The 14,196-nt window shown below is 45.2% G+C and overlaps 1 protein-coding gene across 4 annotated transcripts in view; it reads left to right on the plus strand.

Moving 5' to 3' along the window:
* Positions 1 to 14,196, plus strand: part of HIPK2 (homeodomain interacting protein kinase 2) — a 138,709-nt gene that overhangs the window by 38,427 nt on the left and 86,086 nt on the right. For all 4 annotated transcript variants that reach the window (XM_061371918.1, XM_061371920.1, XM_061371917.1 and 1 more), the window contains exon 2: positions 4,069 to 5,167. In XM_061371918.1, coding sequence (XP_061227902.1) covers positions 4,069 to 5,167 — 1,099 coding nt within the window. The remainder of the gene's footprint in view (positions 1 to 4,068; positions 5,168 to 14,196) is intronic.

Raw genomic sequence — 14,196 nt, forward strand, 5'->3', positions numbered from 1 at the left:
ACATACTTCAGCTCATGTGGTTGCTACGGGGAGTTACGTGAGTCGTATCAAGGACAGGGAAGGCCCCATTAAATCCCGTTACTGTCAATTGTGTGAGAGCTTTAAATGGCTACACTAAACCTCATTATTAAAGAAAGGAACTATCAATTTTATTTAATGCATGGTGCCCAACATTGATTCTGCTCCCAGTCCAGAGACTCAGCATGCACAGGGGTGATAAAAATTAGACCTGCACTCTTCAGGACTTGTATTTAGCTGTAGTGGCATCCTGACTGCCACCTGGCTGGCTAATGGAGGGTGTAGAAAGCTGCCCTGCACCCCTGCCAAGGCAGAAGCTAGGCCTGAGCTCCTGGTGGAGAACGAAAAAGTGAGGAGCCACATGCCAGCCTTCAGCCATCCCATGCAAAACATGGAAGGGTGTCTGCTAGGATCTTCTTGTAGTGAAGGGAGGCTCAGCCTCACACAGAATGTTTCATGGCAGACCTGTGAGTGGCAGAGTAAGAGGATATTTCCCAAGTGAAACAGACTGTTTTCCATCCTTCCGTGCCTTATGGCCTCTTTGTCTTTACAAGACCCCAGGAGCACCCCTGCTGGCTCTGGGGAATGTTCAGGGGGCATCTGTGTCACAGGGCTTGGCTGGTGTGGATCACCCCAGTACTGCAGGCTTGTTTCTTTATGGATATTGTGGCAAGCTACTTTTGGCTTATGTAATTAAAAGGCTGGAGTTGTAAATTGTATTACAGGCTGTAATGAGGAATCAGATACCCATAACAAACCATCCAACTTTTATTCACATTTATTACTATTTCTGCTATTGCCATGAAGGAAAGATCCTTTCTGAAAAAAAGAACATGCCACCAGCACAATTTGATAGTGTCCTCAGGAAATTTGGGGCTGTGTTTTTCTCCCATTCACTGCACAGGCAAATTTGCAATAAAAATTACTTTCCTGCAGAAGCCTTCTTTTCCCATCACCAAGCTGTCAATCAGCCTGTAATTTCTTGGTATCAGCCTATGCTGGAGAGCTGGCCGAGTTACTCTTACAATGTGTGCCCCTAAACCTCAAATGTGAGAAAATCATTTTAGATGGAAGGAAGAAGATTTCATACTTTTTTTTTTCAGGGTAAAAAAAAATATTTCTCTCACAATGAGACACAACCTCTGAGGAAGGTGGAGATGGTAGCTGGAGAGTCCAGAGTCTTCCCTTTAGCCATAGGATGGCTCTACTTTCTGCACTCCTACTATTTTTGGGGCGCCAGGGTGGGTCAGTGTTTGTCCCCTGTTGATTCCCCCTGCTGAGGCTGCCATCAGTGTTGCAGGGGCAGCAGGGGGCTGGTTGTTGATGTGGAAACCAGTCCCTAACAACAGCTCATTTCACCGAGGGGCACAGGCAGCCATCTGACATTGCCGATGTTGAGTGACTGCTGACCTTGTTTTTAGCGTCAGCTGATATCAACTGGAGCCCTGCCAGTTTGCACCAGTTGAAAGTCTGTCTCTTAAGGGTGGTGATTACCCTGATTTTTCGAGCGGTGCTGACAACATTGCAGCTGCTACGCTTCACATCGCTGGCTTTCATTTGGGGTGCCTGGGTCTTCTGGTGTTACCTTTTAGTGCTAGGGTGTGTGAGAAGAACCTCTCTCCTTGTTCTGTGTCAGTCGTCGTTTCCCCTCTTTATTTTGGATGAAGAGATACTGCTTAAGCACACCATGGTATGAAAGCCATAAAGCTATAGATTATACCTCTGCTAGGTCCACAATATGTTACCAATTACATCTGCTTTATTATTCACATCCAGGGGGAAAATGTACATCAGACCAACCTCAATCTCCAGGCAGGTTGGTACTCTACTAGGAGGAACACCATGAGTTTTCTTAATCAGTGGAAAAACAAACAGTTTCACCTGCCTCACATATGATACTTGTGTCCATGATGACAAGTTGAGTAATATTGCTGCGGCTCTCCAGGCTCACCACATGCCATATGCTACAGCATTTGTGGCAGCATCATTGCCTTGTGGAGAGAGGAGAGAAAGTACTTAGAGGGGCAGGGGTCTGGTTGGGTTCTGAGAACTCAGTTGCAGGGACCTTGGAAAGAGCTGCCAAGGAGGTTGGTGGGGGAAGTTAATGGGAATGGCAGCAAACAGCATCAGAAATCACATTAAAGCCAGAGGTCATGTCTGTGAAGGAGGGCACGCTGCGTTTTGCAGAGCTTCATTGCTAGAGCAGGGTTAGTGGGGTTTTCATTGCCTGTTCCAGCAGGGGTGAGGGTTTCTCTAAGTGTCCTTATAGGGGTTTTCTTCTGCATCTGCCCTGTCTTCATCAGTCTGTCACTATGGCAGGAATGAAGGTGGGAGTGTTGAAGCAGCTGGAGTTACTGCTTTGGTGGTTAGTTCTGTGTAGCTATATACAGTGGTTTTTGGCTCAGTACAGCAGCCCTCTTCTGAGCAGTTCCTGGCCTTTGGGCTGCTGGGCAATGGGTGTGTTTAGGTGTGTTTGCTTGACCTGATGCTCAATGCTACTGAGCTTTGGAAGTGTGGAGTAATGTTCATATTTTTCTGTATGGGTGTATATGTTTATGCATGCATGTTTGTGTATGTGTGCACATGAGCTCAAGAAAATCTTCTGAAGAGCAGCATGTGGATTATGGATTTCTTTTAGGAAAGTGTTGGATACTCTTTGGTCTCCACATGAAGAAGTCATCTCTGTGTGCACTGCAGTTTGTTCTAGTTTTGTGACTGCAGCATTCATTCAACTTTTAACTTTTTGAAAGTTGAAAACAAGTCAAGGTTATGTTTGTGCTTAGTAATTCAGCAACATGCCAGCTCAGCATATTGTCTTTTTCTTCCCTAGTCATTCTGGCTTATTAAAAAGAAACAGTGACGACAGATAGAGGGGTGAAGGAGGTGCGTTTCTGCTCTTAACTCCTGCCAGGCACTGACTCCTTCCCCAGGAGCCACCTGCTCACAATACTTTTAGTCCAGCAGTACCATCCCTATCCTGGGCAGGGAGAGAGGGCAGTAAGTCAGCACTTAGATGTCCTCTTCTCTGTAGACCACATCTTTTTTTCTGAATAGAAGCATTTTCTGTTTCAGTGGGATATTACTCAGAATCCTTCAGTAACTGTTTCAGTGACACTTTATTTTCCACTGATGTTATTGTCACTGTGAATAAGAATAGATGAATGCAGTTTTATAAATCTGGGAGAACTGAGAGCAAACAGTGAGGCTCATGTTGTGTAACTCCCATCTCCAGTGTCCCTGAGCACAGACCAGCATTGTGCACAATTCCCACACGCAGACTTGGCAAGCAACCTGAAACATCATCTGCTGCTTACGTCCTGGCTCCTCAACTTTGCCTGTGCATCTCCATTTTGTCATGGTATATCATCTCCAGGTCCCATCCTGGCTTTCTGCAGGCCAGAAGCTACACAGTGGGTTTATGGGAATAAACGGAGGGTTTAAGTCAGATCCACTGAAGTACTTAATATAGGATGAGCCTGAGGATTTGAGATTTGGCTTCCATAGGCAGAATACTTTGCAGTATTTGACATGAGTTCTTCATGAGATAAAGATATATTCCTGGAGACAATGGCAATAGGAGTCACTTTAGGCAGAGGAGGTAAAAATAACATTACATTTCTGTTATTAAAAATGAGAGGGGGTAGAGCAAGAGCCTTGGTTGTTGTTAATTTCGTTCTATCAGGGGCAATGATTTATTTTAGAGCATAATGTTTTATTTGTGTTGAATACATATTTCTGGAAGAATTTTATTTTTGTGTGTGTGCGTGTGCTGTATCTGAAGTCTGGAGCAGGTTTCCCAGAGAGGTGGTGGATGCACCAGCCCTGGAGACATTCAGGGCCAGGCTGGATGTGCTTCTGAGCAACCTGATCAAGTTGAAGATGTCCCTGCTCATTGCAAGGGGGGGTGGACCAGATGACTTTTGAAGATCCCTTCCAACCCAAACTATTGTATGACTCTGTATCCCATTTTCCCTTCTTGCCACTGAACAAATGAAAAGAGCTAGGGAAAGCATCTTAACATTGTTGTTTCACTCTGATGTTATATTGCAGGTATGGCCTCGCATGTGCAAGTTTTCTCTCCTCACACCCTTCAGTCAAGTGCCTTCTGTAGCGTGAAGAAACTGAAAGTGGAGCCGAGTTCAAACTGGGATATGACTGGGTACGGCACACACAGCAAAGTCTACAGCCAGAGCAAGAACGTGCAGTCCTCCCAAGCAGCCGCCGCAGCAGCCGTCAACGCCTCCCTCCAGATCCCCAATCCAAGCATCCCTTACGAACAGACCATCATCTTCCCAGCAAGCACCGGGCACATCGTGGTGACATCTGCCAACAGTACTTCTGGTGTGGTTGCAGTGTCTGGGCAAACACTGGGTGGGCCACACAACCTGATGCGTCGCAGCACTGTGAGCCTTCTGGACACCTACCAAAAATGTGGACTTAAACGCAAAAGTGAGGAGATCGAGAACACAAGCAGCGTGCAGATCATCGAAGAGCATCCACCAATGATTCAAAACAATGCTAGTGGGGCCACTGTAGCCACCGCTACCACCTCCACGGCCACCTCCAAAAACAGTGGCTCCAACAGCGAAGGGGATTACCAACTGGTACAACATGAGGTGCTCTGTTCCATGACCAACACGTACGAAGTGTTAGAGTTTCTTGGTCGTGGAACCTTCGGACAAGTAGTCAAATGCTGGAAACGTGGCACTAACGAGATTGTGGCCATCAAAATCCTGAAAAACCATCCTTCCTATGCCCGGCAAGGCCAGATTGAAGTGAGCATCCTGGCTCGGCTGAGCACAGAAAGTGCAGATGACTACAACTTTGTCCGTGCGTACGAGTGCTTTCAGCACAAGAATCACACATGCTTGGTCTTCGAAATGTTGGAGCAGAACCTCTATGATTTCCTAAAACAAAACAAATTCAGTCCTTTGCCTCTTAAGTACATTCGACCAATTCTGCAGCAGGTAGCAACTGCCCTAATGAAGCTGAAAAGCCTGGGACTGATTCATGCTGATCTCAAACCGGAGAACATCATGTTGGTAGACCCAGCCCGACAGCCATATAGGGTCAAGGTCATAGACTTTGGTTCAGCTAGCCATGTGTCAAAAGCTGTGTGTTCTACCTACCTTCAATCCCGATATTACAGGTAAGAAACTGTACTCATCTAATGTTACTAGGAGTAGTATTTTGCATTTTTCCTTTCCAAGTCAATACAAGTAGGTTCTTGATTTCAGAAAGACTTCAACCTGAACAGTCTATCCATAGTTCAGATACGTCTTCTAGTCTTTACTCATACATGAAACAAGGGCCTTACAAGAGTAAGGTTGACCCACAGGAAAACTGTATGGATGCAAGAAGGTGCTTTGTCAAGGACTAGTTTTCACACAGGCTGTGGAGCTTGCTAGAGTCAATGGGAGGATTTTGGCTGACTCCTGTTGGCTCTGCTCCAGGCAAGCAGGCAGCTTGGCCAGGCTGGAAACACCTTTCTCCATGTGGGAGGCTGTTGGTAGAGATGAATGAGTATTGCCAGTAATCTGATGTCGGACTGAGGACCTGTCGCTGACTTCTGATTCCCACTCACAGTGCTTTTAACTAAAGGCATGTTATGTGCTAGGATGGAGTTCTGACCTCTGTGTAAGTGAGCCCAAAGTGAAAACTGTGAACCAGCTATATCCCTCTTCAGTCTGTTGAACAGTTGTAGCAAATCAGTCTCTTTCCATAACCCCCAAAAGGTCATCCTCTCCTTCTGTCTTGACTCCAAGACACAAAGTCTTTTCTGTCAGTGTTCTTTTCAGACCCTCTCTTTGGTACCAGTCAGCTTGGTTCAACATCCCAAGGACTGGGAAAAGCAGTTCTGCTACCACAGGGGTGGGGAAAAATAGGGAGGGAAAAGAAGGGGAATTTGTCTTTAGATGACAGCTGAATTTAGAAACACCCAGGCCCTGGTTTTGTTGTTGTAATTCTGTGAAATGGGGGTGAAGAGGGAAAATGTGATCCTTCTTGGGGACTGATTTAATGAAAATCAGTCTTGGCAGCATCCACAGCTCATCAGATGGGTTACTGAAAAGCAGGGTAGCTGCTTTGTTTGTAAATAGGAAATAAATCTGTCTTCGACATGGGGAACACTGGGGACAAAGAAACAATGTGAGTTGATAACAGGCCTTTTTCCTACTTCATAAACATAAACAGTGGCAAAACCCACCTGGGCCCTGAGCTTGGGAAGAGTTAATTTTCACAGGAAGGGGAACTTTGACACTGTAGCACTGCAGCAGCTGATTTTTATCTGCTTGTCCTTTGCTCTGAAGGAGGCCAGAAAAAAATTCCCAACCCTAGTTTATACCTCAGAAGAGGCTTATTATATGAAATATTCAATCTGATGACAGTCCCATCCTCCAGGAGAGACATGTTTCTGTGGTAAATATGCAAAAGCTTTTAGGGTTGCAATTACCTGGCAGACTAGGATGAAAAAAATAAGAGACTACAGGCATTTTGTTGTTGAGTTATCTGTGATTCTGCTTTAGCAGCTAGGTCCCTAGCTGAAAGACAGAAGGGGCAGCCAAAATGAAATATGTGACAGAAAGCAGAAATGAAAGAGAAAAATGGTTCATTCTCAGTGACAAACAAGGAATATTTTTTGTGGCAGTCTCTGGGGAGGAAAAGGCTTGATAAAATCTGCTTTTTATATTTTAAATGTTACTCCTGCCCGGTCTGAAGTTGCGGCTGGTTAGATCATAAGTTCTGTCTAATTCTTCCCTTGTTTTCCATGCCTGAATTGATGGGAGGAGGGGAAAAGTGGCAGCAGCTCACTGGGAAATTAAAAAAGAGGGAAGAGAAAAATCTCGTTGGGTTGAATTACATCAGCAGGGGGCTGCTGATGAAGCTAAATTCAAGTCATGAGGAAAATTCATATTCTTCTCCATTTTCTGATGGGGAAAAATACAGCACAGAGTAAAGACCCGTTCTACTCTAAGGAGAAGGCACTTTCATGCTAGGGGAAACACTGGGCTTTATAAAGATTTCATGTGTCTTCAATTTAATTTAGCACTTGTTTTGCTTGCTAGAGTATAAAAGACAAGGGGATGACTTCAAGAAATGGCACATTTAAGCTGAACATGAAGGAAAAGCTTCCTCAGAGTAAAACCTCTCAGACTTTAAGCAGGCATGCCAAAGAAGTGACAGAAGCCATGTGCCCTACATTTAAGGAGAGACAAAGCAGAGTGCTGGGGAATATAATGTAGTGGTTGGCTCTCAGCTGGAGGCTTTTTATCATGGGCTTTGGGGACCAAATTCCCAGGTCATCTCCATATTTTATTAACAACTTGCTTTTCTTTTCCTTCCTTTTTTCTTTTCCTTTAACATTACTCTGAAGAATGTGATAGACAAATCCTTTCAAGGGAGGAAAGTTGTGTGTTATCCCACTCATTCTCACAGCAGTACAAGGCCAGATCCCTCAGCCCAGCTTCTTGTGAGAGGAATAGTAGGCAGACTTGCTCTTGCATTTGGGTGCCCCAACTTCAGCAGTGTTTCCGTCCCTCAGGGGTACTTCTGTCAGGTGAAGGCAGTGCTCTCCGGAAGGATCACAATTAAATTGAGGTGGCAGGGTGGGACAGAAAGTATCAAAAATCGTCATCAGAATGTCTTCAATCTAGGAGAACTTAGTTCCAATCCCTCTCAGAGGATATAGCTTCCTTCAGGCTAGATGTGCTGCTATAATTGCTACTCTGGAGGTTTTTCTCCCTTGCTCCTGACTATAGAGGTGCCCAGGGGAGGCAGGACATGCCAGACTAAGGAGGAATTCCCCCTCGCTGCCGAGATTCCCCCTCTGGGAAGACAGCAGTATCACACCCCAGAGTGCTGCAGAGAAGATCTCCCTCCTTCCTTCCACCCATCTTCAGCTTGTGGTGAAAACTTGCTGTTGTACAAAGTGTTTCTCATGTAACATCTGTAGCCTTCATGTGTAGGATCTAGCTGGTGGCCATCCAAGTGTTCCCTGTTGCTTGGGACAGTGGTCCTAGTCTACCCCCCAGTCATTATAGTCCTTCACCATGTCACCACTTGCTGAGTTTGCATCAGTGGTCCTTCATGGAGGTACATGGTGACAGAGCTGTGGGATGGAGATGCCTGTGTGAAGAACCGAATCTGCTCTCTTGAGCTCACAGTGCAGGGACCTGGCCTGGCAGCTGACAGTTTTAGCCAGACATGCTTAGGCTAGAAATTAAGCCATGTTCACAGAGCAGCCGATGGAAAAGCTGCGATAGCTGCTGCATCATGGGTTATCTTCATGGGATTTTATTTTTTCCTTGCCTGTTTTATGCTGCAGTTTCGAGGGGAGATCATTGAGGTAGTCTCTGTGATCTCCATTTTGCAGGAGGTCAGAGGGGTGAAGGACCAGAGAGATCCCTTCTGAGTTGATAATCCATGTATGAACAGCTTCCCCGGAAAACCCACATCCTGAGAAATGCAGGGCTTAGGCTGCAGCAGACAACCCCTCCATTAGATCCCACATTCATGCACCCAGTTGGAAAAGGGGTACTGGCCTCTGAGAGAGGGGATGTTTGGTGTGGTGGACAGAGCTGTGGTGCTCCCTTACTGGCACCAGAGCAGTTCCGTACCATGGGGCAGCAGCGCTGGGATGCTCAGAGCAGGAGGGCTTCTCCTGGAGGCACTAGCACTACCTTGCCCTCTTGGCTTTTCTTTGCTGCTCAGCTGAAACAGCTGCTGTGTTGCACCCCAGGGATGACAGTGTTCCTCTAATTAATGGCATAATCACCTTATGAGATTTAAGTCTCTTAGAATTTGCAAAATATTGCAGATAGAAAGTAAGGGCTGTCAGCCCCGTGCTATTAACAGGTAAATGTAGTTTTGGTTCCTTGTTTTCAAAAGGGTTTGGTATGTGGCCTGTCTAGCTTGGGTAGAGATGTCCGCTTTGTAGGTACGTGGCCTTTGATGAAATGTTTGGATAACAGAGAATTAAGCTAAGTATCAGTTTGAAGAGGTGTTTATCAGTCTAGTTTCGGACACTGCAAGAAAACATGCAGGCATGAGGGTCTATGTGCATGTTATCAACTGCCCATATGCTGTATACAATGAGGCTATGTGCAGGTGTGTTTTTTAACTGGCTGTACATGCTTTGTTGGGTGAGTATGGGTCCTGAGGGATGTGCAGAGCTAAACTGGATCCATCTTACCACACATGGACATTGTACCATGACAGGTATCAGTCGTCTAACTGTGCTGACAAAGCAAGGTAGATTCCTGAGTAGTGTCACAACCTCTTCCCCGTCGTGTGACTCAGAGTATGTGTCATTCTGGCCAAAACTGCCCTTTAAATGAGGCAGAAGTAGTGGCAGCAGGGATGGGATAGGCTTATTAGTTTACTCAGTGAACTGGCATTTCTGACATTTTTGTGTAAGTGTTAGTGCACTTACATTTCAAAGTCTCCTGCCATTGCAGACTTGCAAAAACATCTCTATCTCAGACTTGACTGCTTTTGCAGCTGTGGGAGCCTCGTTGCTCTGCTGGTCTGTTTCAATCCTACCTGCAACATTCACTGCTTTACCGACTCTGCCTCTCAAAGGGAAAGAGCGGGATAGTTAGATGGTTTGAGAAGGAGTTTCTTCTGGGGACTGGAGCAAAACTACCAAGTTCATTGCTGAAGTCTAAACTTGGGTTTCAGTTAGTGGTGATTGTGCCATGTAGGACTGCAGGCTTGCAAAACAGACAATACATTGCAGAAGACTTTGTGAGGGAAAGCAGACTTCAAGCTATACCATTTTAAACAGTTGTTCATTTCTTTCCCAAGGACGCTTGGAGTTTTTACTTGGTTTTTTTTCAGAACCAAAACTCAGCAGAATTTTTTATTGCAAACCCAACACCAGGATTAATTGAATCTCTGTTTCCTTACACTGAGATCACCAAGTCTTGGAAGACAACATTCAGCTGAAAGCTTTTAGCTTTGTCCCATCTCTGTGATAATCAGGCCAGGTTGTTTTTTGTTTTAACAAAATTCTAGCAAAGATAGTTCTTTGCCGAATGGTTTTGTGTATATATCACTTTGGAGCAGGTATAGTAAACCTGGCATTATGCCTATGGTGCATCCAGCAAAAGATGCACACTGTATATTCCAAACCACCTCCCTTTCTAGGGTCTGATTTAAAACAGAAGAGCCTATATTTCATCCTAAACAATCTCCTCAGGCTGAGGTCTCACTATGTATTTCTCTGTTGAAACCTTCTTACAATTTCCCATTTTTACTCTGAGCAGACACGCCAGCTCTTCCTTTCTCTTGTCAAAATTAGCAACGTGCCCCTTCCCCTGTGATGCTGGAGCATCTCCCTGCCTGGCTCCAGCACGTGATGCTGGCCTCACTCCGAAAGGAGCCCTGCATCCCTCTGCAGAGTCAGAAGGCCCGTCACAGGAGGTCTTTATTTATTTATTAACCGAGTGTATAAAATATGCCCAGTTACATGCCTCCAGGCCCAAGAATATTTGTAACAAAGGGCTGTATGCGAGGAACTCGACAGGGAGCCTTTTCCCAGCAAAGAGAGGTCATCGATAGCCAAAGGAGGGGCAGAAGTGTTGCACTTCTTCCTTTTGGCTCACTGTGCATGAGTGATGGAAAATCACATCTCAGCTGAGTACTGTGACCAGTTCCTTTTGTCCCCTCTCCCCTCTCCGAAGACAGCTCCTATATGGCAAAGAGGGGGCACTGACAGTAATTCCTTCTGCAGATCTCAGTCTTGTCTTGGTGGTTGGAGAGAAATGAACCTGTGTGACCACAGGCAGGGCTCAATCCATTGGGGTGTTGGAGATCAGAGGCAAGTACGTGAAAGGCAGCCAGAGGCAGGCATGAGGGTCAGGAGCACTAGTTTTCCATCAGCTGGTGCCACTCCATGACTGAGGGGCTCTGGTCCTAACCAGTCAGCTGGAGTTGCAGGGCCTCTGCCCTAGTCCAAAGAGGTGAAACACCACAGGGAACTGGTTGGCAAAGTCCCACTAAGCACAGATTAACAACAACAACAAAAAAAAACTGAAATAGAAGAGATTTTTGGCTGCCACACTCAATTGTTGGAACAACCAGAGACCCTAAGAGCACCCTGAAATCTGGGCTTTGGGCTACCTGTTACACAAATCCTGTCATCCCTGCAGTACTTTTACCTTGTTCATCACTGTTAGAGATAATTGCATGAAAAAGAGTGTTTGTTTCTTAGGAGTTCCTAATTTCTACTAGTTCCTCTTGGCCACCTGAAATTACAGTCTCTCTTTAGATCTAGAAAGGATTGTCAGTGTGACCAGTGTAAGTGGCAGGGTGATAGCCTCAGGTGAGGGGATGAGTATGGGGAGCAGATGAACAGCTGAAGAAAGATTGCTTCTTTTTTCCCTGTGTTTTACTTGCTCCTTTGCACAACTGCCATCTTCTCTACATGCTTGCTGCTAGGGTTGTTTCAGTAATGCTGCAAGGGAAGATAGATCACTGAGAGGCTCGCAAGCCCGTCTCCTTACTTGCAGGTTGGCCACAGGTGATCTTGGGCTTAGGGTTTTTTTGGTGTACTTTTTCCTTCTCCTGCCACTGTGTTTCTCACATGATCACCAAAACAGGCTTGTCACAGGATTTCCTGCTGTCTGTTTTTCTTCTCTCAAGCTTTATAAGCACAATAAGTCTCATACTGTGGCTGCAGCCTGGTGAAATGATGTGAAAAATCAAGGTCACTCTCATATTTACTGTACCAGGGCAGGTCTACAAGCAGCTACAAATAGCTAGCTTGTTTTACTTTAAAAGAGCTATTTACCTAAGAGAAGTCAAAACTCTCTTATTGCAGCTATTGGCTGTAGTGCTTCAGACTCCATCTCTGTAGTACATAAAAGACATACTGTCTTTTGGTAAAGATACCTGTGCTCAGACCAGGGGCTAGGAAATAACCTAGCTCAGTATGGTGACAAGCAGTTGTTTTTGCAGCAATCCTTGTGAGTGAGGGTACATTTAGTGGGGCTAGAACAAGGGGTAGCTGTAATCAGAGTCCACTGTTTGCATATATATGAAAGAGATAAAGTTTGGTCTCTGCTCCTGGTTGCTTTCTTCTGTGGTTTTGTGTTTGCTCTCCTTTCTCTCCTCCCACTCAAGTCGCTTCCTCGCCAAGTGCAAAGGAAACGGAGTGGGGAAAGGGTGCTCTCTTTTCAGCTCTGATGACAGAACAGCAGCAGCCACTCGTAGGAACAGTGGTGTGGTGACCCACAGACATTACTCCAGCAATAGGCAGCCAGTGAAGGAGAATGTGCTGCAGTTACACACTGAAGTATGATTTTCCATGTCTTTCTCTGCTTATTTCAATGCAAGTTTGGGTCAGGACAATAGCTGGGTAAGGGCAGTGGCGACTGCTGAGAAGCAGAGTGAGGTGAGGGGCTGTTGGTGTGAGATCAGTGCTCCAGGTGTGAAAATAAGAATTACAAGTAGCGAGATTCATCATCCGCACTTCTGAATATGAAAAAGCAGCATGACCAACACAGTATGCACAGGATTTTACGAATGGTTTGCTCACGCACCATGTATTTAAATACTATCAGGTTTTTGCCTCCCCCTATATGTTTGCTCACTGCAGGCAAGAGATCTAAGTGTAACATGGAGGAAGCTTACTCTGTACATCTGTGCATTAGGTTCACAAGTTTTAGACCCCAGCACAGTGGTACTGAAAAGCCATATTACACTTGAAGAACATCTGATTGGAAAGTGTGTCTGCTGTGCTGCTTTATTGGCAATGAGGTCAGAAAAGTGACTAACGGTTTATAAATGAATGAGTCATTACCAGAACAGAGAAATTACCTAAAGATGCTATAATTAGTATGGGATAATATATTTCCCAGCTTCAGACCCCTGAATGCTGTGATTTCACTCCTCGAAGTTTCTATCTTCTCAAGCCAGTTGCTGCATTAGAAGCTTCAAATTAACCTAAGCTAATATAAAGGCACCTAATTCTTATGTGGGGGCTCAGTAGCTACCTTCTCGAGGTCACGCTGGGGAAAAGGAATAACTCTCAAGCAGTTGAGAGTGGTTATCTTACTTGAAAAACACTAATCTCGTGGCCTGACTTAAGCTGAGTTAGAGCCACAGCTGTTACCTGTTTAAGGAGGAAGGTCAAGGAAAAGTCCTTTACCTTTTAGTCCAGGTCATACAATGGTTCTTCTGTGCTGCTTTGCAAGGTGGCAGCGGGGAAAGGTAGAAGAGAGACATCAACATATATACCATGAGAAATGTTAAGTTCTAAGAGGAAGAAATCAAAGGGAAGTAGCTCTAGAAAGTGAAAGAGGAAAAGAGCAGGGGAAAAATCCTCTTACATGGGATAGCTACCTGGAAGTCATTGTTCCCCACATAAGGGAAGATGTGGGAGGAAAGGAGATGAGATTTCAGCCTTCTTGCTATCTGAAGACTTCAAAACCAGAGATAGCTGACTTCCCAACAGGGCATTGTGGTTCTCCCATGGTGGGCTGGAACATGAAAATAATCTGGAGTCCCTGCATGGCAGCTTGACTTCTATTTTCTACTTACTGAAAGTCAGAAGTAATCACAGCCATTGTTTTACTTGCACAGATGTAAATTATTTTGTAGCTGAGAGGTTTTGCCTTCCTACTGCTATGACTGCATGGGATCGGTGCTTGGGTTCATGTTCAGGTTCTGTTCACTCTGTCCCTGCATCTGCTGGTTTGGATTGACCAGGGAGTAGCAGACTTCTGCCCAATACCAAACTTACCGTTTGCCTCTGAAGGCTTCTGCTTAGGAGTAGAGACAGGTTGGATGTGTGGGATTTGGCCTGAATTGAGCTGAAGTAACTCTAAATCAAAACCCCTGTGGCTCAAAGAGGTGGGTTAACTTTTTGTTGCTATTTTCTTTCTGCCAACTACTGCCATTCTGGCTGGTTTGAAGCAGAAGTTCTCAGGCCTGATGAAACATAAAAAGTGCCAAAAGTTTAATCATGTCATTACTGAACTTCTACCCTTGCGGGATGCTAGGGAGAGTTTCATGTCACTCTGGTTACTTGTGCAGCTCTTAAGCCCAGGAAGTTCACTAGCTGAAGCTTTTAGAGAATTGTCTGTCCCAGCAGCATGATGTTCATGTAGAGTCAGACATGGAAAAATTACCAAGGTTTCAGTTAATGTGACGACAGGGGAGCACTACTGTAATGAG

Source organism: Neopsephotus bourkii, unplaced genomic scaffold (assembly GCF_033783945.1).
Source record: "Neopsephotus bourkii isolate Nb327-2 ecotype Australia unplaced genomic scaffold, CSIRO-AGI_Nbou_v1 NB_1589, whole genome shotgun sequence".
Lineage (NCBI taxonomy): Eukaryota > Metazoa > Chordata > Aves > Psittaciformes > Psittacidae > Neopsephotus > Neopsephotus bourkii.